The sequence below is a fragment of the Paraphaeosphaeria sporulosa genome, assembly GCF_001642045.1.
Source record: "Paraphaeosphaeria sporulosa strain AP3s5-JAC2a unplaced genomic scaffold CC84scaffold_14, whole genome shotgun sequence".
Classification (NCBI taxonomy): domain Eukaryota; kingdom Fungi; phylum Ascomycota; class Dothideomycetes; order Pleosporales; family Didymosphaeriaceae; genus Paraphaeosphaeria; species Paraphaeosphaeria sporulosa.
In genome coordinates, this window is record NW_017253373.1 from 908,862 (window position 1) to 932,744 (window position 23,883).

A 23,883-nucleotide genomic window follows, 5' to 3' on the forward strand; every position below is an offset into this window, starting at 1 on the left:
GCACTGTCTACCCTGTTGAACTGTAGGCTATGAATAGCTTAAGTTGGAAGAATCGCCGGTAGTATACTGTTGGGTGCGTTCGCAAGAGGGATTATCGCCCTGAGCTGGGCAGCAGAAAGCTGGGTGGTAGGTATAGCGGAAGCAGGGAAGCAAGCCCAATCTACTCGCCTGCTTGCATGCATGAGGGGAATTTCGTGTATAAAGCCAAATTGGAAGGAGTAGCAATCCTGACAAGCCTAAAGACAGAACGCATGCATGTCCAGAATCTACACACGTGTATCCGAAATGCACTGTGAAGTAAGCGCACATTTCTGTTCTATGCAGGGGCATTTGCCGACATCTTACTCATGTATGCAATTACGCAACACAGCTTCGTGTTGTTCTTGCTCTTCTTGGTCTCGAATCGGTCGAAGGGCACGCGCTCGGGACGAAGAGGTTGGCGGGGAATTTGAGCTGACCCTCGACGAGGAAGTGCATTTTCTAGCAATAGGCTTTGTAACGCCCTCGTGCCCTATTCTTGCTATTCCTGTTTCGATGTCCATATGTTCTCTGTTCCCGCTAAAATGTTCGTCAGCACGCTCCTCCTAGGAAGATCATGTGTCGGCATCTCGGCGCGTCTTCGATGCATACCTTGAATTTGTTCAATTGCTCGGGGCCACCGCCTTGGACGAAGACAGTACACCTAGCTAGGGCGATCAGTCGTATGAGATAGGCCATGTCCGATGACCCAGAGGTTCTGCTGCCGTAGCCTGTGTGGAGGCAAAAGGTGGACGACGGTGCACTCTCTAAGACTCAAAGCACCACCACGATAAACAACCATTTCTGCGGGGACCATGAGTTGCAGAGCTAGTGGTGGATGCCCGATGTCTGGACTGATGACGCGTCTTGACGCGCTCGCGCTATATTCCCACACGCGTCACCTTTGTTAGCTTACCATATCCGGGTGCAACACACTGTGCCCAGACCCAGCGCCCTTCCCGTAGTCAGTGTATGTTTGATATTTCAATGCAGGCCACGAGGAATCCTACAGCCCGGTGCTTCTTAGAATCAACCTACGTAGTGCTTCCCTGAGAATAATCACAGCGCTCAGACTATTGTCCTGGACCTACATCTCGAACCAGCGCAAGATTGTATTGAGACGAGATGAGTCTGGGAAGAAGCGATGCACAGGAAATTAGCTAAGCGCATCTGAAGTACTACCCTACTATTACCACAGTGCAAACCAAAAGACCAGGGATCCTGGCTATTTGAGCGGTCTGTGCTGGGTGGTAAAACCAGTAGAGCATAATTCCCAGCCCTGTGAGAGGCGTGTTCTGGGTATCATCCAAACACCAAACGCCTTTTCCTGACACCATCGTACATTCGTTTTGCGAACCGGGATAGCAGGAAATAGGAAGTAACGAAGAAAAGTGACCGTCGCAAGGGGCTTTTGTGCGCCCAAAACGCATGTTTGGTTGATGTTGAAGTGTGTCCAGTCGCCGTTCGGATTCTGAAGACGAGCGCTCCTCCTAGGCACGGACTCGGAGAAGATCGAAGGGGTAGTGTCATCTTCCGAATCGGGCCGCGCTTGTGTGGCGGTGCAGCCACGGGTGGAGTAGTTCGGTCGCCCTGGGCAGTGCCCTGCCCAGCATCAGCCGCGGAATGAGGACTAGTGTTCCCAAGTGCTCTCTTGATAGCATGGAAACGAGGGACCATGGCGTAGTCTTTCCAATTGCGCAAAATTATTCGGTAGCGCGTCATGGAACTCAACCGCGGCACGGAATAATTCACGGGTTCCAAGTGATAGGTGCCATTCTTGGGACTGTAGAAGTAGGATAAGCGCGGTACCCTCGAAGGTGCGTCGTAAGCACTACGTTCGGATCAGTTCGATCGTTGGGACCTTGAGCGGTCTAGTGAAGAGCGCGGAGGTGCTCGTTCATGACCGTACCATGACGAGCTCCCTGGGCGATGACTTTCCACACCAAGTCGTGGGTCTTTCGTTGAGTCGTAGAGTAGGGCAGGAACAGGCGAGCTGTCACATCGAGTGAGCGAAGCCGGTCAGTCCGAGGACTTCGCACCACCCCTATCCTAATCTGGTCTTTGGGTCGAGTAGAGGGCACCGGGGCTCGACCCTTGTCGCGACTTAGAAGATAGCCGCTGGCGAGATCCGGTTGAGCTTGTTCCAGTCGCGTATCCGAAGTGGCAGTGGGCGAGTTTGGGAGGAATGCGTTGTGCAGCTGCATGTCTGGATGACGGGCTGAGAGCGGGTGGCCTCCATCGAAGAAACAGACAAGGCCGATGCCTTTCGCAAGGAAGCTCCTTCGCACGCTTTTGGCCGCCTTGATGGGCTACGTGAGCATTTGCAACAACATACGCTGCCTGAAAGAGGCCGTTGATGAGTTGCCGAACACTTGGTGGTATCTACTCCTGGTGTTCGACGATGACACCCGCTGTAGTTTATCGAACTCCAGTAAATCCGTGGCCGTGTGTTCGGAAGTTCGCTTCGGCTGTCGAGATCTGGCTCAGCAGGAGGGGAGGTGTCTTGGAGTCTGCCAAAATTGTCCACCGTTAGAGGCTAAGCTGGAGTGCTGTCGTCCGACAGGGTGGGCATAAGGCAATCCTGGACTCTGTGACGTTTCACAGGGTGAGGACGCGAGTCCGCGGACTTACCCTTGCGCGCGGGACGAGCCATGAAAAGTCGGTGAGGCTGATAGTGTGGCGAGAAAATGCCGCGGGAGCCGCAGTGGTCACCTGACGCGACGCAAGGCTTCCGGCCGACGTACGCGTGGAGACGCTAGGAAGAGTCAGTGCAATTAGGTACGCTTGTAGCGTGCTCCGTGACTTGCAAGAGTTGCGGAGCGGAGATTGCGATAGATGGCAGCCAAATCGTAAGAGCGCCTGGATCTGGCTTGGTGCGCGCCGAAGTTTGCGATTGGTTTTGAACGCACGTGGTGGAATCTGTCAATGAGCTGGACATAAGTCGACGAATGTGAGCGAGGCTTTGGTCAAGAGGTAACTCTCTTAATCGAAGAAGTTGCGTCTCATGGATGGGGCTATTCGCGCAATACGTCAACCTCTTTTGCTTTCGGCGCGGAAAAACACTTTGCCGCTATGTACGTGGCCACGACCATGTCGATCCAGTGGTTTGTATCTACCCACAGCGACCATTGTACCTGTGCGTACACGCCTGCTGGGATGTCTGTGAAAATGCATGCCTCTGATCCGTGGCGTCATCTGGGGCTATACGGCCCAAGCTTTCCCTACGTGCGGTGGTGCAGAACAGGCGACCACGCTCCGCCTGGGGGCGACGGATCCCACCAACGCAAGAGCCCAGCTTCACGGAAATATAGCAAGCAAGAGGGATCCTCCGCGAACCAGCAACCCGATGCACCAGTCAGCGCCACCGCGCGACGCATACTTTACGCACAGCAAAGCCTGGAGGCCTCACGCTGAGCTTACGTCTGGTCCTAGATATGGACCCCAGTGGATGCTGCGCTCTCAATTTGCCTAGTTCCTCTTGCATCTAGTGTTTGCGCATGCTTACTCCCTTCGACATCCGCACCACATCTGTCAAGGCCAGCGGTGTGAGAACAAGACCAAAATTACCCAGGAGGTTGAGTTTGTCTTCAACAAGTCTCTGAAGGTCTAGCACTGAATCTCCCACAACGCCAAAGACGGAGCTGAAGCAGGCCAAGTTCGCAAGCGAGCCAAGTTACCCGATCAAGCCGAGGATTTCGCCAACAACAGCCAAAATGAAAAGAATCGAAGGGAGAGAGTGTACGATAGTGGCTTTGCGTCGTTCGTGGTCTTTCTCGTTTATGTCTTCGGCGATCTCTAGCATTCCGGCACCGAGTACTTCTACTGGCATCCACCTAAAGAGTTTGTCTGTTGTGAGCACTGTCACAAAGTTCATGACTTGGCCAAGTGTCGCTATCGCAGTGGAAGCTGGAGCAGTTCGAACCCCCAATATAGTGGGGATACCAATCCCAGTCTCCAAATATTCTACCCTCCGGCAACGGTGCACTGTAGGGAGCCCCTTCACACTGTGCATATCTGTCCCGGACTAGAAATGACGCCGACGTACCCATGTCGGAAAGAACATACCCGGTGTCTGTCCAGCAGACTATACTCTCCGCCCCGGACTGGGTCTGTACGACAAAAAAAGTCTGTGGATGCTTCGAGAGAATGAGGAAGATTGGTCCTGGGCAGATGTACTGTCAGAGAATGGAACGCCTCCGAGAAGGTAGAGCTACGCAGCGTATTTGTCCCTGGGTACTGCTTTCACGACCAGAAACGCGAACACTACGAGACGGAGTACGACTATTCCTACCCCATAGGCTATGCTCCCGCGGATGGAACGAGTCCAAGGGAAGTCGTAAGCGCGTCTGCGAAAATTTGACAGACTTGAGCGCTCGACTGTACGGCCCCACACCATACCATCCTCACCTTCTCAACCAACCGTGCTAAACGCACCGCAGGGAAACGGTCTCCCCGATGACACAAGATCAGGTCGATGAAACCGATACTGGACCTGGTGGATGCTCTTGCGCTGCTCCTCGTGATCAAATGTGCAGCCGAGGGGCATCGTTCGTGAAGCTAACGATGAACTTTTTCGCCGAAGCGACCACAGCGTCGGCATAGGTGTAGAACTTTACCCACCGGTCGTACTGGGCGTGGGACTCGGCGAGGGTGCGTTAAAACACATCCACGACATTAAGATCTCGCCAATGCCAAGCAATCGTGTCATCAGACTTTTCAGTGGCGTCTACGCTATCGCATGTGGCATCGAAAGGCGGAAGCAGTGATGGCCTGTCATCCGTGTCATCGTTCCAGGGCTCTGCGCCTTCTTCCGAGAGCCACCGGCATTTTTCAAGGCTTGCAGATCGACCTTCCCGTCCGCCGAGCCTTACGTTCTTCGCCCGCCAGCGTTCTCGATGCACAGTTTTCGTTTGCTCGCTCCTATACGCGACCGATTCGGTACCTATACTCGCAGCGAAATGAACTTGGCGATAAGCGCTTGTGGAGGTTGGACTCACTGTTGCATACGAGAAGGTCTATCCTGATGATTCATAGTCGTGTCACGTTCGGATGACGTCGTATGTGGATAGGATGCTGTCGAGATAGGATGCTGTCGATATCGGCGTTTTAAATGAAGCCAGCGGTATTCGTACAGGCTTCATTTGCAGCTTCAGAGTTGGCGCGATCCCCGCTGACTCGACACAACGCAGCTCGTTCCGCCTATGTGCGATGAGTAGGCAACACGACGCGCGCTTACGGCCACCTTACACTCACCCACGAAACACTTGGTGACCCACCTTTTGTGATCATTGCAAAGGTATAGTATGTCTCCGCGAGATTGGCCAAACGAACAGTCAGTGTAGGGAGGCCGATGCAATGACATTGTGTCACCATGGCTCCGAAGGTAGCTCTCACTCGGACAGCCTCCGACTGAGCTCGGATCGCCCGAGTCCCACTGACCTTCGCATTGGTTCGCTTTCGAAACGATAGTAGGCGTGGAATATTCACGAACATATGATGCAGATTGTACATCATATACACATGCCATCGAGCAGTTCCGCCATCCTGGATAGGTAAGCACCAGTAGAACCTGGGTTGAATCGATCTTGCGCCTCATGGCGCTGAGGAAACGCAGATAAGCTTGCCCATCAGTAGGCTTACCAGGGGTGATGCCTGGGACGTCCATTACCCATCCACACGGTCAGCGCTGAACAAGAGCAGACAAGGGAAAAACCCCTGGGTACTCCCAATAGAAATCAACGCCATCAAATTTCTTGTCGCGGAAGCATCGGGCCAAATTGGTCGCAATTGTGCCATGGTTTGCCTCCTGCAGCGCCTCGCGCAGGTTATTGGACATCCCAAGCTCGGTGGCAAATGCCCAACCTCCGATTGAGATGATGTTGCGCTCCGGGATGGCCAGGAACTGCTGCGATTGTCGAGATAGAAACCCGAACTCGGATCTCCAAGCACATCGATCGAATCGACAATCACAGCATATGTGGGTGTACGATCCATCACGGTTGGGAACCCCTGCAGCCAGGCACAGGCACCCACCATCAAAGTTCGATGAGTCGCAATGCCCGATCCATCCGAATTGTTTTGGAAGTGAAGATGTATTGGTAATTGTCGTGCTGCAGTTCCAGCTCACCTGTTCTCCAACTTTGATGTACTAGAGGACCCCTCTGGATGATATTCGCACAGAGCAGGTCCGTAGAAGCGTATGATAATCTAGCAGATCATCATGAATCGGCATTACACTTACGTGATGGTGCAGTGGCGCTCTGTGTTGTAGCAGGAATTTAATGGACCCTCAAGAACTTGAGGGGGACGGACAAGGTCCCAAGTCTTTCAGGTACACAGACATCACCTTCAAGCCTTTTGGCGCAGTGCGTCGCCTGTTGGGAGACAGATAATGATGCCAGTCGGAAGCGAATCGCAGCTCATCCATCCCCAGTCCCGCCCTTTGTTCAAGCGCTCAATATCATCCACGGACAAGCCTTTTGCATTCACAATATGATAGCATGCATCTCCACCTATTCTGATATCTGTTGCGCAGAATCCGTCGGCGTCTGGTGCTGCGGGTGAACGAGACCCTTCCTCGGAGAGGGGCGTGCTTGGAAAGTAAGCCAGGGCAGTTGTCCAGCCGGTGGACTTGCGCAGTCTCTTCGAGGGTTCATTGTAGTCGACGTTCGTGGGTCGCCGTATAGTTCTGCCAACAGTTGGTTCCTTAGTGTGAAGTTGCGCCGATTCTTGCTTCGTTACCGTGCGCGCAATGGCTGACGGTGAATGGAATTACCACAGTGGATACGCAGCAGCCGTGGGATATCATTGGGCCACGGGCTCCCAGGAAAGGTGTGGAGTCTTTGAGGGCAGAAAACATTACCAACATGATTTGGAACGAGCTCAGGATTCGTGTGGTAGATGGCACACAGACAGATATCAAGAATCCTGGATATGGGGGCACGTTAACTATGTCATTGCTGATTCTGAATCTAGGAGTAAACACGTACTACATTAGTCTTGCGAAGTTTGGAAAATTCACAAAAGTCGCGATGGACCATTTAGGGATTCATGGAGCAGCCCAATTCGACAAGCTGGCAGAACAGACTAGACTTTCTCCATCGGCATAGATCTCAGAGAGGAGGACGGCAGCCTCCAGGTCAAGATGGGTTTCCCGCTGATAAGGGTCCCTCACAATAGTCTGCATCGGATTGTGAGCAACTTGCCATTCAGACAAAGAACGACTTTCTTATCACGCTCACGTTGCCGGTGTTCGTTGAAAGGTGTCAAGTGCTGCAAGGATTGTCAAGCAGCTCTTAGTAGGCAGCACGTTATGCCTCAAATGTGCTCAGCCCGTCTTCGACACCGGTCGGAGTTGCGTAGCCTTTGGCCCAATCTCCTCGGTCACGTTGGCAGCTACCCTCGACATGATAGAGAGGATCCCCGACCGGAGTAGCGGCCGAACATCGCGGACGCATACGTTCTCTCGGTCCAGGGTCCAGACGTGTGTTTGCACGAGGGCACGGATATCAGATGGCCCGCGCCGAGAGCAGGTGCCGTCGCACGAAGACCTCGCCATGGACGCTGTAGGGTAAGGAAGAGTGAAACGGCCTCTGTCATGCGTATGGAACGATAGGACCTTTCGTCAAGTCTTGGTCGGAGTGGATGGATTCCCTCCCTGCATGCGTAGCCCTTCGCTATTAGGCAGCGAAGCTGCTTTGTGTTCAGTGTGCACGTGTCTCGTGCGGTGATGCACGACCTCTGGTCGTTCCTCCGAGCTAGCACTCACTCGTACGCCAACACGTACCCGATCCAGCGCTTGTCATCGTCTTTCCCGCTGCTTGAATAGTTCCAGGCCTGCTTGTAGAATGCCGAAAGGCGTGGGCTGCGGCTGCGAGAACCGAGGATGAAAGAGAGCCGCGGTGGGCAGCGAAAGAAGGATGGCGATGAGCTGAGCTTGGCGCTCGGGCTGGCCTTGCCGTATCGATAGCGACCCAGGTCCGTCTGCTCGCGACACCGTCACTACGCACCCAGGCCCATGGTGGTGGACTGCAGCCTCAAACTCCATACATGTCTGCCCGCAGCAGACCGACCGCTGCATCAGCGAGACGTCTCTGAACCCGATACCTGGTCCCTCGCCAGCTCGGAGAACAGCACTATACGCCCTCGGCCCATCGACGCAGCGCCTGCCACGCGTCTTGCACAGGTCGTGTCGCCGCTTACTCACGGCAATCGTGCGAGATTCGAGAGCGTCTCCCCCCAAGCGCAAAGGCCAGCGATACCGCCAGCTTCAGCTGCTCCGACGAAGGGAGCGCCGCCACGATGCCGAAAAGCATGGACGATAACAAGAAGCTCCTCGCGTACGATATACATGTCCTGCAGAAGTGCCCGATGCCGCGGGAGCTGCAGGACTACATAAACAACACCATCCGCAAACCAAGACAAGGATCGACGTCACCTTATGGAAAGAAAACGGTCAAAGTAGCAGCGTCCATAAGGTCTGAGAGCGAAGACACGCATATCCACAAGCTCACTCCAGTTTTGATGGAGGGCCTGCAGGGAGAGCTGCTGGGTGGTGTTCCATGTGTGGACTACTGCCTCAAACCCAACCTGGAGAAGAAATTCCTCCCTCAGACACTTCGCCCGTCAGTCGTAGAGCTGCACAAGCCGTCAACGCAGCCTCAGCACGACGTATGCTACGGATACATTGTTCGAGAGAGCGCCAGGAAAGCGGGCGTGCAGATGGCCTTTGATGAGGAAGCGGAGGACAAGTTGGACTTCGAGCCTCTCACAGGTCGGTGCGCCATGTGGCATCCTGATCCAACGCTCGCTAACTTTGCATCCATTCCCCAGGTCATCTGCATCTGCCGTTTCTGACGATGCAATGGAAGTGTCCGACGGGTGCAGAAAACAGTTACGACGCCAGACTGCAAGGCGGCTGCGATGGGGCTACCATTGTCAATCACCTCTTCGAATTGTACGAGCGCGCTGGTGCCAGCCCAACCCTCTTGCAGACATGCCACCTGTCGATAGTCACCGATGGCGAGCAGCTGCAATTCCACATTCATTGGCGCGAGTCGGAACGCACAAAGAGCGGCGAGGAAGTGCTCGTTCACCACATGGAGACCGTTGGCCGAGGAGCCTACTCCCTGTCCGACGAAGTCGACATGGAGGAAGCCCGAAAGCCTACAGTACCGGTGCTCGACTCACTTCCATCAAACACCATCTCCAGTCGTGGGGCCTCAAGGGTACCAAACGCAGGCGCTCGGCAACGTCAGAGGGACATGGTTCTGATCGGATTCCTATCCAGTACAACGGCGTCCTCATGAACTGCCCAGGCAATTCATGAGCGGCCACAACTGCCTCTCCAACATTCGCCACATTCCCCACCATAAGCGTCCGGCCGTCTGGCTCCTTTGCTCTAGAATGCTCTTTTCGATGCCTTCATGGACAATCCTCCCTTGCCCCTTCATCATGTACACCATTGTCCTCGGCTCTCGGTGGAGGACAGATGCTTCTACCTCACGATCCGCGCCCCTGCCGCTTCGTTTTTCCTGCGATACCCGGCCTCAGCCCTTTTTGGTTACCCGAGCTCGGCTCCCACCGTGTGTAGCTGAATGAAAGCATCCTACGATTTGACTTGGCCCATTTGCAAACGTGAACGTGGTGTTGCAAGGGAAAGCACACTTGGACCATGTGCTGCCTACCCTGGCAATGTCTATAGAAAGCGGATCACGGGCACCTGCATGCGCGTGCAACATCGAGAGAGAGTATGTATTTGGTACGGTGAACTCTACATACAAAGTCTCCCTCGCAGTCGCTGACAGCTGGTCCAGCTGGAAAATGTGAGCGCGGTCTGACAGTCAAGATGGACGGATCCGAGGAGTTGACTCCATCTCCGAGCACATCTTGCTCGCAGCTGCCCGGAGCCGTCAGCATGGCTCGTTGGGGTGGGGTTTATTTCACGTACGACACTCACGTTGCGTCGCGCTTGCCTGAGATGTGCAGCTTCGGGCAGTTGTCCTGTCCCTGGCGGGCACCCTCCTCGCGCTCACTGTTGGACTTCTCTGCTTGAAGCTCCGCGTGCGGAATGCCTTCCATGTCACCGAGAACCTCTAGTTCTGCTTGAAGTCGGTCTTTGTCAAGTCGCATCTGCTCGTCATTGGCGATGAGCATCTCGAGTTCCTCCACCATCTGCGCCAACCTGGCCACAGGCTTTGCACCTGCAGTGTACCCTGTCAGCAATCAGCCATGCAAAAGAGCGGGAAACCTACGCAGCACAGGGGAGCTTGGCGGAGCACGAGTGCCGGGCTTGGGAGGACCCAGGGCTTCCAAGCCAGGAGTCTCGCTCGACATCCTCGGAAGCCCCTCCAGGATCTGCACAATGTTCGAAGAAGCAATGGTACTTGGCGTCATGGTGTCGACAGCGAGTTGTGGGAAGTCTTGCGATGCTCGGTGTGGTGATTTAGTGAGTGTGGGTGGTTGTAGTTCAAACAAGAAGGAACGACTGTACCGGCCCACAATCCCTGCAATCACCTCGACGACGGGCGTCACCCACCCGAGCTTCTACATCGCCACTACAACCCCCCTGCGAACACTGCGAAATATTCCCTGCGACAGCTCGACGGCCTCACCAGCACTGCTACAGCTTCCCGCAGCGACATTCCTCAAGCGCGCCACCGTCACTCGACATTCAAGATGGCTGCGCAAGTTCCACCCAAGTGCAGTGACGCTACCAACGACAAGTGCGACCCCGTCACGGCTGTCGGTGGCGACGCAGGACGCAAGGCCAGCACCCACGATAGCTCAGGTGTCTCCGGCGGCGGCACGACCACCGGCAGCGCAGTGAACAGCAGTCGTTCAGCATCGTACAGTTACCTCTTCACGTAAGTGAGACAATACGATAGCTAGGATGCGTCATACTGATGTCCTTTCTAGGTCCGGAGGACAGCGGTACAATCAACCCGTCGCGAAGAAGAGGACACGGTATTCACCCGAGTACATCCCGAGGAAGAACGTAAAGAAGGCGGAGGGAGCGGAGAAGGACAAGGCGGTGGAGAAGGACAAGGCGGCGGAGAAGGACAAGGCGGCGGAGAAGGACAAGGCGGCGGAAAAGGACACACGCTAGGGCTGGGAGCTGGAGGGCATGCAGTCACTGAAGTAGTTGCGGCGAAATATGGGCGATGTTGCGGCAGATCATGTCACGGGGATTATATCGGAGCTTGCGATACCGTGGGCGGTACGGCGACGGACGGCGAGACGACCCGCATTCTGGGTTCTTTGCCATACTGTCTAATGGCACTGGAATGAGGTTCCATGGCTGCTTCCCATTCTGAATGGTCTTTTCCAACCAAATCACATTACCTACATGCACTTCTCCATTGTGTTTCGATCTATGACCAACAGCGTGGTAGTTGGCCATCTCAAAGCCGACTTCGTTTTCGATCAGCGCATCCATTGCGGTGGGCATCCACACGAGCATTAATACTTGAACTGCATATGCACTCTCCAGCTGTGAGCGTTTGCGGCCGTGAGCAGCATTAGAAGGTACGTCAAACAAGCCTGAAACGGTGGTGATGATGGGTTCCAGTGCTGCCATCGAACACAAAGACGTCCTCGCGAGCAAGAGGCTGATTGGGTGGGTATTGTGTTCCATCGTTGGGGGAGGAAACATTGGGCGTGAGAAATTGTTTGGTTGGTGATCAGTGCCACAAAGGTGACTAGTCCCATCCACATCTCAGCATTTTGTTATTTGTTCACTGTCCAGAGCACATGCTAAGAACTTGGACATCATTGCTCAAGATCTGTAGAGGAGCATCTGATGGCTTTTCTCCTCGACAATTCCATTCCTCCATCCGCCGCAAGCCACGATCGACATGCTCTCCATCTAGTCATCCTAGATCAACTGAGCTCGGTTCATTCACCTTCTCCACGACATTGGGCACGTTGTGCTTTGTCTCTCCCCGTGGTCAGATATAACTTCTTCGTGGTAGATAGGTGCAGACGTACAGAAGATTCAAGCCGAGCGTTGCCACTGGCTGATGAGTCCCTTCTCAGCCATCATTGCGACGACCAGTTTCGCGAAGTCATGCGGGGGCGACAAATTATCTTGCGGTGCTGCACCTTGTCAGCACCCAGCCACACGATCGGCGGGCAACGTACACAGAACGGGGGAGTTGGGCGGGGCCTCTGTTCCAGCACCCTGTACGTACTCAACAGCTGCGGTGCCACTGTTTGAGCCAGGTTTGCCATCCGATGCGGGGACAGAGTTCGGTTCGATCATTTGCGTGACGGTGCCGTTGGAAGCCATGGTGGTGCGGGTAACGAGGTCGCGTTTTTGACTTTTTTCTTGGGGAGAGGTTAAAGCTTGGTGTGGTGGGAGGTTGCTTAGAGTACGCGTTCACGTTGTGGGGCGCCATATCGTAGTCGCGCCTTCCCTCTTCAGAAGCCCTCACTCACGCTAGCGCAGCGCCACCCGCTCCACCACAACAAACTGCCTGTGGCGTCGGATTCTGTCGCTCAATCCTCTCATCCTTGATGGAAACGCAGAACTCTTACCATGGTTCTTCACAAGTCATCACAAGGCAAAGTAAGGCGTCCTCAACTACCATAGTATCGACATCTCCAGACAGCAATACCAGTAAGCCTTCTCCAAACACCCGTCTATCCAGTAAGCCGCCCGTTTGTCTGCATCGCCAAGTACTCCCACAAGCGGAATGACAATTACTTGTTCTCCATGCTAAACGAATATCACCACCCTACTTAGTATGGGAAGCTTCTCGTGGCAAGCGGCCATTCACTCGTTCATCAACAGGTAGCACACGGATGGAGGAAGAAGACTACCCGCCCTGAGGATCCCGTTCCCAAAGGTGATGTCAACAAACCAATACTACCCGCGCCGTGGGCATACGGGATATTGTTGTGGTGGATTTCAACAGACCCCTACTTACGATTGCCGTCGTGGCCGTCGCGGAGGTAGATCATGTCGAAAATGAAGCGCTCCGGTGCAGAGCTCGGTCGTGCTACACCAGGTGCCAAACTGTGCACCGACTTCCCAAGACGCAGAAAACGACTCACCCAACTCCTCTGTGAAGTGATTCGGACAACACTCGTTCTCCATCTTACTTACTATCTCAAGGGTCATACCTATGAAGTTCAATCATCTCATGTCCAAGATTCGCATGAATTACCCTGCTAAATACCTCTCCCGCGCGGACCAGGTCAGAATCCAGGAAAGCGAAAGGTCAGAGAGAGCGAAGAAAGCAAACCACCACCCGAATCTGCAGAGTAGCCACCCCGAAATACCGCATGCCCTCGTCATGTACTTCGGAAGGAACAAAAGGCATTTATGAAAATGTTGGAGACTTGGTTCGAGATATCCATTTGAACAGATCGCGCCGGACCGGTTGTGCCGCACAGGGTTAAGTACATAGTCTATCCATCAATCGAATCAACAGATTGTATCCTTGTTGCAAGGTTAGGTAACAGGACTGGTCATCTCAACGGCTTCAATCGGCATCCTCAACGCCAACTCACCCTCATTTCTCGCTGGGGCATTGATCGAGTCCGTCGAGTACCTGCAGCTACTGGCGAGGAGTCACAGCCTCGCCACACAATGGGAGCCGATGAGTATGTGGAAATCTGCCCTGGCTGGCGGGAATCACGTTGCATCTACTGTGCTGCCATCTCGCAGTCTCAGGTAAGTGATCCTCAAAATTCGGATGGAGGTTGCAAGAGCAACCTTCGGGCATCACCGTTATACTGGGACAACCGACGCGTATGTCGTTCTCACATCCATAAGCTGTTCATATGCCCATTCACCATTCGCAATACAAACACGTGTACTCCCGAAATTCCTCATAGCCGTGCGATAGAGGCTCGGTCATACAAACGTTATCCGTGCTCCTTAGGAACGACGACATTGCGGATGTCAGGCGACGAACGCGCCCTATCACAAGTCAGAACACTACGACGATGACTGAACCGACATTTCTTACCCCCCGTACTCGACGAAGGTAGTACCTCTCCCTACGCAAAACACACAGCTTGCACAACCCAAACTTACAGCTTGCTGGACGACACGAAGCAGCATGTCAGATCTTGTCATACTTTTATGACGGGAGGGAGCCGCTACATCTTGCACGATAGGCGCCGCTGCCGTATCCTCCTCTCCACAACCTCGACTGCACAGACCTGGTGTCGATGGGCTGATCCTGCGTTCACGCGTCCTGTCGCCCTCAATATAGTGTTCCCATAGATGAAGCGACTCAATAGCCGAAGCGGCACCCGGGACGTATGCAATGCTGCTCTTGCGCACGCCTCGGCCTACCCCGATCGAATTTCTCCACGACGCAACAGTACACTAGCTGGTGGGCTTTGCTGTTGGGTGGAGGATGGCGGACTCAGACCTAGACTCTGATTGACATCAAGCTTGGATAGCTCCAAATCCGACGCACAGCTCATTGCACTAGACATGATCCGAAACGTTCACTTTGTCGGAATTGTAAATCGAGAACAGGATTGTTGTCCGCACCGATGCTGTAATTTTTTGGTGTCACTGTCCGGACCACCTTCATGTACGATGCTTGTCTATGATGGCGCCAAAGGCACTGAATCCCCAAGACCAAGACACAGCAAAGGATACCATCAAAGCCCCGTATCCGGTCTCTCAGTACGGCTGCACTCCCGCTCTAGCAGATTAATCGCATCATGTCCTAGTCGCGCTTGCGAGTTGATTAGGGAGTTTGAAGCATGACTCAGTGGCGGAGCTCCATCCGCGCACTCTTTTCGACAGTACTCCCTTCGAGAATACCCCCTTGTCTATCACAGATGCTTTTTGAAGTTGAATAAGCAACGATCCCCCACATAAATGTGTATCAACGTGAACAACACGTTCCAATCATGATAAAACCACAATCACAGTCTCCTGCAAATAGCAGAGGGGTGCAGCTCCTGAGAAAGGGCTTTCGCAGCTGGCACAGCGTCGCCATTACGGTTTCTAGGAGCTACATCACAAATCTACAACTGGGTAATCACAACCTCGCGCTTGCACTCTTCTTCATCGCGCGCTGCCAATAAGCAAGAACCAGTTTATTGAAGGAAAGACTAATCTGGCCAGTTTTTCATTGCATTCATGCCAGCCATGCAGCGCCGCGATGCCAGGACCATCTATCAAAATAATGCCTAGTTCGCGCTGGGTAACCCGTCCAAGGATCTAGACGGGAAAGGACTATAGGCTACAATCTACTTCTCTAGGAGATTATAGTGAACGTCCGCACCTTCTCCTCGATATTCACGGAAGGTTGCATGGCCAAGACGGGGTATTCGAGCCGCAAACCACAGCGAGCGGGTATTGGGGAAAACTTCTACGTCCTGGCCGCCCTCGCTGCGGGTCGACCGCTGGTCTGGGATAAGGTAGGATACAAAACCCAGGAGTGCGTAAGCTGAAGTGCAGTCAGGATCGTTACATGTCCCGACTTTGCACATCCACTTCGTATGTTACCGCACCTCCAGGGCTTTGAAGTACTCTCTCCAGTTTCTACGTTAACAGAACGGATTGGTCTACTGCCTTTTATCTTTTGTTTTCTCCCTAAAATGGCCAAAAAAAACCCCGCACGTACAGGGTCCCGAGAAGCTACACGAAAGCTCTATCGAAAGGTCACGAGTAGGTAGGTCAATACAGGAGTGAGCTACGACCCAAGTACAGAAGCCGGGCTATGCTCATGTAGTCCAACGACTGCTATGAACCCTGTAATGGATACGTAGCCGTCTCAATGCTGCCATGGGACTCAGCTCGCAATTAATAGTGGTTCAATACTCAAGCGGGCGGATAAACATGAGGTTCAATACCGCTCCTCGTCGGGCATGCTCAAAACAAGAATGTGGGATCTGATTCCGGACACTACCACGAGGGTCAACAAGTGTTTCTGTGTACGCGGCGAAGAGACGACATCGACGCCGACTCTGACTTGGACGCAAACACTGCAGCGAGGGAGAGGTAAAACGGAGAGTCCGTGGTGAAGGTGGGGGCAGGCTCATTGCCTAGATACGTGCCAGCTCCCACCTAGTTACATGCCAGCTCAAGGTCTCTGGAGTCGTACATCCGCGGTGAAATGGAGCCAGTGTACCTACATCGAGTCCGAATGCTGCAGATTTTCGATCCAGGGGCTGTAACTTTTGGACAACCAGATCCTTGACTCGTGGAAGAATCTCGAGACCAACACGCTGAAGGGTCATGAATAAGGCTTCGGTCTTTTTTCCATCACGTTGAAGGCCAATCACAGCTTATGAGGAGTGAATCTACGGCGAAATTGCTTTAGGAAACATGATTTGCACCAACAGTCCAGACCTGGAACCAGCGACAAGTATTCTTTATTCAACTCGTCTCTTCCCGTTTAGGAAAAATTCTGATACGTTAGTTCATTGTGCTTTAATAGTACCACAGATTTGAAGTCTAGCTGCCAGTTCCGTACGGGACGCATGACGACCGAAAAGCCCCCAAACAGCCGCGCAAAAGATAAGCCAGCCAACACCACATTATTCTTCTTCATGTCACGACTACCTGCTCAATGGATTTCTGCCTCTTCTATGGGCAACCCTCCTGTGATCTTTCGCTTCCCGCTTCATAGGTGCACGCATATTTAGCGCTCTCATCATCATAAACAACGTTTGCAACCTCTTCCCACCGACCACACCACGCATTTTCGCCGCTTCGTATCTACCGAGTATGTTAGTCAACGCCCTGGCCCATTTACTTTCCTCAGATTCCGAATATGTTCGATTGCAGCATCGTTGCCTGCATATATCTCCTCATCACAAATCCGTAATTGTCTGGTTTCGATGCATCCCAACCTAGATGGCGGTGCATGTAAATGGAACAACCCGAGGGACCACTCGGTGAAAACATGGACCTATTCCACAGTGGGAAGTAGAGGAATGAAACATAGATCTGAGAGCAATAAGAGTAGAGCAAAACACATGTCAAGTTGGACCAGCGGCGTGTGCTACCGGAAAACATGATATAAAATTTACCATCTACTGCTCCGGTACACGTATCCACCAATACCTTGAGAATATTGACGCACAGACATTGTGAGGTTAACAATAGAACTCAGCCACGGCGAGGACTCCCATACATATTTGAATGAGTGCAAAACACAGTCAAAGGGCAGTATTCAAGAACAATGGATTCTTCGACGAGAGAGGCAAGCAGTTGTATGCAATGTCACGATGTCCTAGAATATAGTTAATCGACAAGCCAATATGGCAGCGAGAAGGGGACTCCATTTGAAACTGCGACTGACGACAGTCTACGAAAAAGCTTGTCTTATCCCGTACATGTACGCACGGTATACCATGACAGGATATCTGCGCGCACCCGATTTAGCACCCGAGTGTAGCGAGGTGGAGTTCAAGTACAATTAGATTGTCTCTGCGCTGAACGCGATGTTCGATGAGAAGCTTCATCAAGTGGAAGCACTAAAGCCGGGAACGAGCACTTCAAGGCGCGCCTACACAGCGATTGGCAGCCGAGCGCCCCATCGAACTCGGAAATGCCCTTCATGTAGACAGGGGCACGGCAATCAGGTTGGATGGCTCTCCTTTCCCAACCGATGACCCACTGATATCGTGTCCTCGACCGGCCCCAAACGTAACGCTCGTCGTGGTCCCGGGATTAGCTTGGACCTCTTCACAGTAAGACTACGTACCCGCTGGCGCTACATACGAGCAAAGATGCCCAGCTTGGTCGGATGCAGGACGAGAAGCGGGGTTTGGAGACGAAGCAGGCCAAACGTGAAAATGATAATGCGAAGGTTCCAGCCCGGTCCGGGCGCTTTCGTTGCAGCTTACGGCCACCCAGTTTACGCTGTTCGAAGCCGCATTTGACCACCTTATCGGGAAGTAGAGTGTCTCTTTCGCCTTGCAATCAGCCCTTGCGTCTCTCCGTCGTGACAATGATATTGTCTCGAGGAAGTTTTCCATGGTTTTGAGTTTGTGATTGAACATCATCAGTCGCTGGTCCCACTGGTAAGATTTGAAATAGTACACCCTGCTTTTCCGTACCATGGCCCCGGTAGGGGTGTCGAGTCATGCCTATAGTGGCATGAGGAGCAGCATCAAGTTGTTGGTCATATGCCGTATGCCTGCATTTATCTGTATGAGGTTGTAGGGGTAGGAGAATATGTACTAACTTGAGAGTCCCCAAATCTGGTACATTCTTCGCGGGTGACAGGTTCCCGTCTTACCAAGGAAACAAATAAGCAATTGAAATACAATGGTTCTGAGATGATGCTCTCCTACTTCACCTTGGACTTTGAGATCGTACATTTGCGGAGCAGTGGAACGTGTTATGAAAGCGTTACTTGTTCTATGGTTTTGCCTTGTCTATTACGCTCATCAACAGAGCCCTTCTTAGCTACCGTGAGACTTATTAGGAAATCCTACGCGTGTGCTTCCTGTACACGCCCACGTACGCACCTGACAAAGCCCCAAGTCTACCTTAGCCCATTACAAATGAGCTTCCTGACACACGCATCGTCCGACGAGCGCCTCGTACGTGTTGCTACACCTTCGATGCACACGGCTCGGCAGCCCATCTAAATGGGCTTCCCGTCGTTGTTCCCATAGCCCCTCTTGTCTTAGCAGCCGTGCACATTCGTGCTCTTCCTCACAAAGGGAGCTCGGGACCCCGCGGTTGAGTTCCTGTCTGTGCAGAGTCTCTTTGCAGCCGGTTCGTGCTCCGGGTTGAAGTCCGAGCCCGGCATGTTGAGGCGGAACTGGTAGAGTACGAGCGCCGTGTCCGCCGCGGGTGGTAAAGCTGTCTCTATCGACTCAGCCGTTGATATTGTGGATGCTGCTGCGGTTGATGATCTCGTTGCAGTCAATTGCGATGATGATGACGATGTTCTGGACGGCGATCCGGGCGGCACAGAAGTCGCATCACGAGCTCGCTTCCTGCTGGCCAGAAGGCGCGGTCCGACGTTGCGCGGGATTTTGATCAGTGCGAGGTCGGCGGCGGCGGTTTGAGCGGTAGACGGCGCGGAGAACGATGTGGATTGAGCGTCGGCGTCGGGAGCAGAAGAGGACGCGGTCTCCGATAAAGTGCGAGCGTCCTTCAAGAGTGTGGGTCCAGCAAAGAGAGAGGGAAGTTGAGCCCTGGCAGAAAACGAAGAACCGGGGAGACGGAACTGCAGGTCTTGTTCCCGTCCCGCGACGCCGGCACCGCCACGAGAGACCGCGGCGAGGCGCGCGCTGGATTCTGCCTCGTGGTCTTCCTCCGCTGTGGCAGGAGCGTGCATATCTGCATCTGGCATATCGACATCCTCCACATCCACATCTGGCATATCGACATCTCGATCTTGACCTCTGGTCACCGCTGAGGTGGTTTCGCGAGGGGCTGCAGATGGGCTTTGCGCATCGCTCTGCCCACCCTGAGCGGTAACATGTGAACGGTTTGACCTCGCGGGACGACTCCCCGCTCTCTGCCGGGGCGCCCGCCTCTGTTCTCCGCCGGCCATTCGCTGTTCACTCAGCCACCGCGTCCACAACGTGTACACGAGGAAGAACCAAAGCGGGTAGCACGTGCAGAAGCGGCAGTAGATGGCAATAGTAACGTCGAGAAACATGGTGGGGCCGGTGCGTGAAAGTGGCGTGGTGATGGTCGTATAGAGTATGAGAAGAATAGGCAAGGGAGAGATGCGATGAGGGAAGGAGAGCGCCACGGCCACAGCGAGGATGCTGATGAGGAATGCAACGAGGATCTTGAGGAGCTTCATATCCAGATGGTTGGTGGATCCTGACGTCGATTGTGCGATGGCGGAAGGCTCCTTGGGGCTCTGACTTTCCGTCACACCCGTGATTGAACTCGTTTGAATTCCCAGGATAGAGCTGGGGTTGTGTGTGTGTTTAGAAGAAGGATTGCGAAAGCAGTCGCATTGCCTGGATAGGAGTGGACGCGCTCGGTTTAGCGGATCAGGGCACGAACAAGGCTCCGCCGACGGAGGAAGTGATAGCGGGCTATAAAGCTTGATATGTCATCGCACCTCGCCTCACAGTGGCCTTCACGGCACTTATGATTTACCATTCTCCGCGAAGTCTCGTTCCGATGCTCGTTTCCGTGTGTCTGACTTCTGCAGGCTCGTCGGGCTTGATACTCGTGCGCCCCAAGGGTGCACTCCGGTGGAAACGCCTGGTCACGACGAGTGGTTCTGAGCGGTGGTCGAACCGCTCGCGGTCCTCGGTCTCGCTCACGATGTGCCAAGAAGAGCGGCGTGCGGGCTTTTCGTTTGCGCACGAAAAGGCTCGACGCATTCATTTCGGTCGACCAACTTTGCGCTCAGGTGTTGTTGGGCTCGGTGACCTTATTGCTGGCATTCCTGCGCGAAGCTGTCTGATGGGCCCGTTGCCAATTACATTATTTGCTCGAAAGGCTCGTGGCGCTCGATGAGCCCAACGCCTGGGTCCCTCGCGCTTGGGGACCTGAGTACTTGCTTTCGCGTGCGACAGTGCTCGTTCCCGAATTTAGCACTTCTTGGGCCCATCCTCTCTTTTCATCTGGCGAAGGACCTAATTTACCGTAAGACTATGCTCGATGTGCTTGATGCTCGACCCTCGCTTGCTCGATACCCCTGCTTTTCCTTAGGCGGGACGCTGGTCCTAGGTAAGCTGCATCCTCCACAACCTCGCTGACTTTGCATCCACGCAATGGTGTAAAAGTGACGGCTCGGTCGACTTGAGGTCATCCCGCGAATGAATGGGAAACATGGTAGTATGGCTCAAAGCGATGAAGAGTCCCCTCTCTTTTCTGGTGGGTACCATGAGTCGAGCGACTGCGTGAACGGTGCGTTGGAGACCTGGGCGACAATCGAGGCCCGTTCCTTCCTAGCTCCGAGTGGTCCACAAAGTAGAAGAATAATCCGCGAACTTGCCCTTGCCGCGATCAAATCGTCAAAGCTATCAGGTATCGCGGATCGGGCCTTTGCACGTGCTAGTGCGAGCTTGTCAGGTGCCGCTGAGAGTGGGAGCTCGTCAAAGGCCTCGCAGCAATCGCAGTCCGGTGGTACACAGGTACGCGTCTCTTCCCGTGATCCATCCTATGATTCCATTCCATTCCAACCTGCAATGTTGGGTGCTACAAGGTGAGAAACGCTACTGCGCGTCGGCCCCAGTGTACTCTTGGATCGTGTCACATGTCCATTCGCAGACACTGCTCCGCAACAGTTGCTTCTAGACGTAAGCGCGCGATGAGTGAGGCTGCGACCAGACGCACGTCCCAGTTGTCATATTGGCTTTTGGCGTGTTGCTGGGTACCATGCACCGAAATGGAATGGTTCGACGAGAGGCGGCGTCGCGCTCCCACTCATTGCGCCTGCACCTAGGGTTGCAAAGCTTAACCACGAACGTGTCGGTACTAGACATGTTATTGTATCAATTTTGCGCAGTTGGGTTTCCGGCAGCTGTGCATTGTGGAGGGGCTGGCGAGACGCCTAATCGGAAAGACCCTGGAAACCGCCCGATGGTGCCTGTCGGTAGGTCAGCGGGCCTCCAAGTGTAGGCTCATCCGGCCTTATCACGTGCGTACGGGTTGAATACCGCAATTTATTGGCCAGTCGGTCGTCTACAGTGCGTGTTCACAAAGCACCAAGTATTCCCGCCGAGGTTATGCACCTCTTCTTGCGAACACACCTTAGGTTCGGAGAAGATGGCGCATGCAAATGCCAAAATAACAAGTCGATGTATTTGGGTGCCATGGAAGTCTTGAAAGGGGTGCTACGCTTCTGAAGGTTTGTGGGTCTTGCCGAGAATATCGTGCTCGCACTTGAAGACTCGAATGGTCCTATTGCATTTTACGTCCCGTCGAACGGGCGGAGCTCGCTTGTATTTGAGATTACGAACGTTAAAACGCTACTGTTGCAACAATGAATTGGCGCAGCAACGTATTCAGAAGCTTCCTTACTGGACGATATGACATTGTCTTGTCATTCGCGACTCGTAGCGACTTGGGAGGTGACCTTTGGTATACTCAAGTCCGTCATGGAGTCTGAGCTCCTACTGAACGCCCTAGGAGCCAATTGGACGACGGAGAGGTAGGATGCCTAGGAGCTATTCTGTGCACAAATTGGATCGTAGGGACGGCGGGGTCTGCGAAGGATACATGTGAGGATGACCAAGGGCATTGCCATGGTGGGAGTAGGACGACTGAGTCACGACGACAGTCAAAGCACATGGCAAAGAGCGGCTAATCGCGCAAGCTATTCCCTGGGATTTTCTATCCACCAGCCGAGAGTGACCGCGAGAGCGATCGACACCGCGGACGCTTCACTGGCCAGCATTGGGGGAGATGGGCAAAGATGGCCGATGCGGTGAAATAATTGGTGCGGGTACCCCACCTCCCTACGACGCTAAGCGCTTTCAACAGTCGGTAATACGGTGACTACGGTACGGCTCGACGGTGTTTTTGGGCGGTCCGTACCGTATAGAAATTTCGCCGTAAAAGCAACCGTCCGTAGTAACTTTTGAGCCGTACTATGGTGATAGAATTGCCTAATTAGGAAAGAGGTGTGGGTTGACGTTGAGGTGTCAGATGTGGCAAATCCGGGCTGCTTGGGGCGTAGAATGTACCCACATCGGGCAAATGTGGAGCTTCGACTCCTGGCTTGTTACCAGCCCTGTATCCTATACAAATATCAGCCCGATTATCTCTATCGCCATCGCTATTATGATCAGTTCTTGGAGGATAGGCTCACAGGCACGCGGGTCCCAGCTGACGCAGCAGACCTCTCAGCCGTCAACACCGACGCCCTATCACGCCTCTGCCGCTCGTAGCGCCCTGGCACCGGCCAGCTCATCCCTATCGTCGTCGCCGTCTGTACAAGCTTCCCACAAGTAACCCGCTACTCGTAATTTTGGCAGGGAAATAGATATTGATTGGAACAACCTCTGGCATGGCAGGATAAAGGTTGTGGGTGCGCGCGGCTCGGTTACCGCGTTTTGCACAAGTCAAAGTCAACGGGTGGCCGGAAAGCTGCATCCATATGGCGATATGGAGCAGATCTTGTTTACCTGGGAGACGACGGCGATAGCAAGAAGGTGTTCTTTTTGTGTGAGAGATGCCACCTAAATCGAATGGCAGCTTGCCTCTGACCAATCAACTCCGGTACAGCTCATATTGCTGATCACCCCCGGAAGGTGCACAATATCGCTCCGGACAAAGGCTGTGTTGCCGCCCGCTGTTAGCATATCGTCGGATCCATTTGAGAAAGCTGCAGGCGTACGCAGCTGTTACCCACTCACCATGGCAGGAAGTAGAGTTCTTGAAGTCGTAAATTGATTGGGTGCTACTATTCGACTTGAGCTTCTCTATGGCGACGTCGGCGGGCAGTAGAGGCTTACTAATATGGAATCGAGTTGACTTGCTACGCGGGCTGCCCAGCAGCTGCCCCACGGCTGAAAGCGCTAGAGGAGAGGAAAGAGGTGGTACAGACGCTCCTACGTATAGTGCAGAGTAAGATTTCTGTAAGCTTCAATATCTGAACGTCGCCAAACAATGTGGACGTTCTTGGAGTTGTTGCCCACTTCGTAGGTGAGTTGGTGTTCTTACTGGGTCAACTCCGGCACCTCCCGGATCAACTCCGGCCCGGCCGGAGATAGCCGGATTTTATAGAGATAACACCAAAGTCCTGTATCGCTACAGTCCCTTGCCAAAAGTCTCCGAGCCCCTTGACTATACCGAATCTAGTGGATTAGGTGATATTACCTATGAACGTTCCACGCAGTAAATTATTGGCTAAAATTAATGCTTTGTAGCTTATTTAAAAGCTCTTAATTTTCTCTATTAATAACTAGTTTAATAGCCATTGTTAGTGTTAACCTTGGCCAGCCTATTAT

The 23,883-nt window shown here is 53.5% G+C and overlaps 7 protein-coding genes across 7 annotated transcripts; 3 read left to right on the plus strand and 4 right to left on the minus strand.

Annotated features, from left to right (window-relative positions):
• Positions 1–1,889: 1,889 nt before the first annotated feature.
• Positions 1,890–4,067, minus strand: CC84DRAFT_1181306 (uncharacterized protein; the record flags this gene model as incomplete). Its single annotated transcript, XM_018180551.1, has 6 exons — positions 1,890–2,327; positions 2,650–2,773; positions 3,153–3,313; positions 3,524–3,659; positions 3,696–4,032; positions 4,064–4,067. 6 exons carry the CDS (start codon positions 4,065–4,067, stop codon positions 1,890–1,892), a joined length of 1,200 nt encoding a protein of 399 aa, XP_018030217.1.
• Positions 4,068–5,698: 1,631 nt separating this feature from the next.
• On the minus strand, positions 5,699–6,136 carry CC84DRAFT_1103946 (uncharacterized protein; the record flags this gene model as incomplete). Its single annotated transcript, XM_018175036.1, has 1 exon — positions 5,699–6,136. A coding segment is annotated over one exon (438 nt), but the record flags the coding sequence as incomplete, so codon positions are not given.
• Positions 6,137–8,319: 2,183 nt separating this feature from the next.
• CC84DRAFT_1222854 (uncharacterized protein) lies at positions 8,320–9,326 on the plus strand (the record flags this gene model as incomplete). Its single annotated transcript, XM_018183430.1, has 2 exons — positions 8,320–8,791; positions 8,851–9,326. 2 exons carry the CDS (start codon positions 8,320–8,322, stop codon positions 9,324–9,326), a joined length of 948 nt encoding a protein of 315 aa, XP_018030219.1.
• Positions 9,327–9,832: 506 nt separating this feature from the next.
• Positions 9,833–10,413, minus strand: CC84DRAFT_1232466 (uncharacterized protein; the record flags this gene model as incomplete). The annotated part of the gene is made up of 2 exons (XM_018183762.1): positions 9,833–10,232; positions 10,272–10,413. The coding sequence occupies 2 exons, from the start codon at positions 10,411–10,413 to the stop codon at positions 9,973–9,975; spliced, it is 402 nt and encodes a 133-aa protein (XP_018030220.1). The 3' UTR covers positions 9,833–9,972.
• Positions 10,414–10,695: 282 nt separating this feature from the next.
• On the plus strand, positions 10,696–11,125 carry CC84DRAFT_1222856 (uncharacterized protein; the record flags this gene model as incomplete). Its single annotated transcript, XM_018183431.1, has 2 exons — positions 10,696–10,883; positions 10,936–11,125. The coding sequence occupies 2 exons, from the start codon at positions 10,696–10,698 to the stop codon at positions 11,123–11,125; spliced, it is 378 nt and encodes a 125-aa protein (XP_018030221.1).
• A 7,510-nt stretch (positions 11,126–18,635) lies between these two features.
• Positions 18,636–19,772, minus strand: CC84DRAFT_1222858 (uncharacterized protein; the record flags this gene model as incomplete). The annotated part of the gene is made up of 1 exon (XM_018183432.1): positions 18,636–19,772. The coding sequence occupies one exon, from the start codon at positions 19,770–19,772 to the stop codon at positions 18,636–18,638; it is 1,137 nt and encodes a 378-aa protein (XP_018030222.1).
• Positions 19,773–20,606: 834 nt separating this feature from the next.
• On the plus strand, positions 20,607–21,777 carry CC84DRAFT_1232472 (uncharacterized protein; the record flags this gene model as incomplete). The annotated part of the gene is made up of 4 exons (XM_018183763.1): positions 20,607–21,063; positions 21,165–21,228; positions 21,273–21,528; positions 21,606–21,777. The coding sequence occupies exons 1-4, from the start codon at positions 20,746–20,748 to the stop codon at positions 21,775–21,777; spliced, it is 810 nt and encodes a 269-aa protein (XP_018030223.1). The 5' UTR covers positions 20,607–20,745.
• Positions 21,778–23,883: the final 2,106 nt, after the last annotated feature.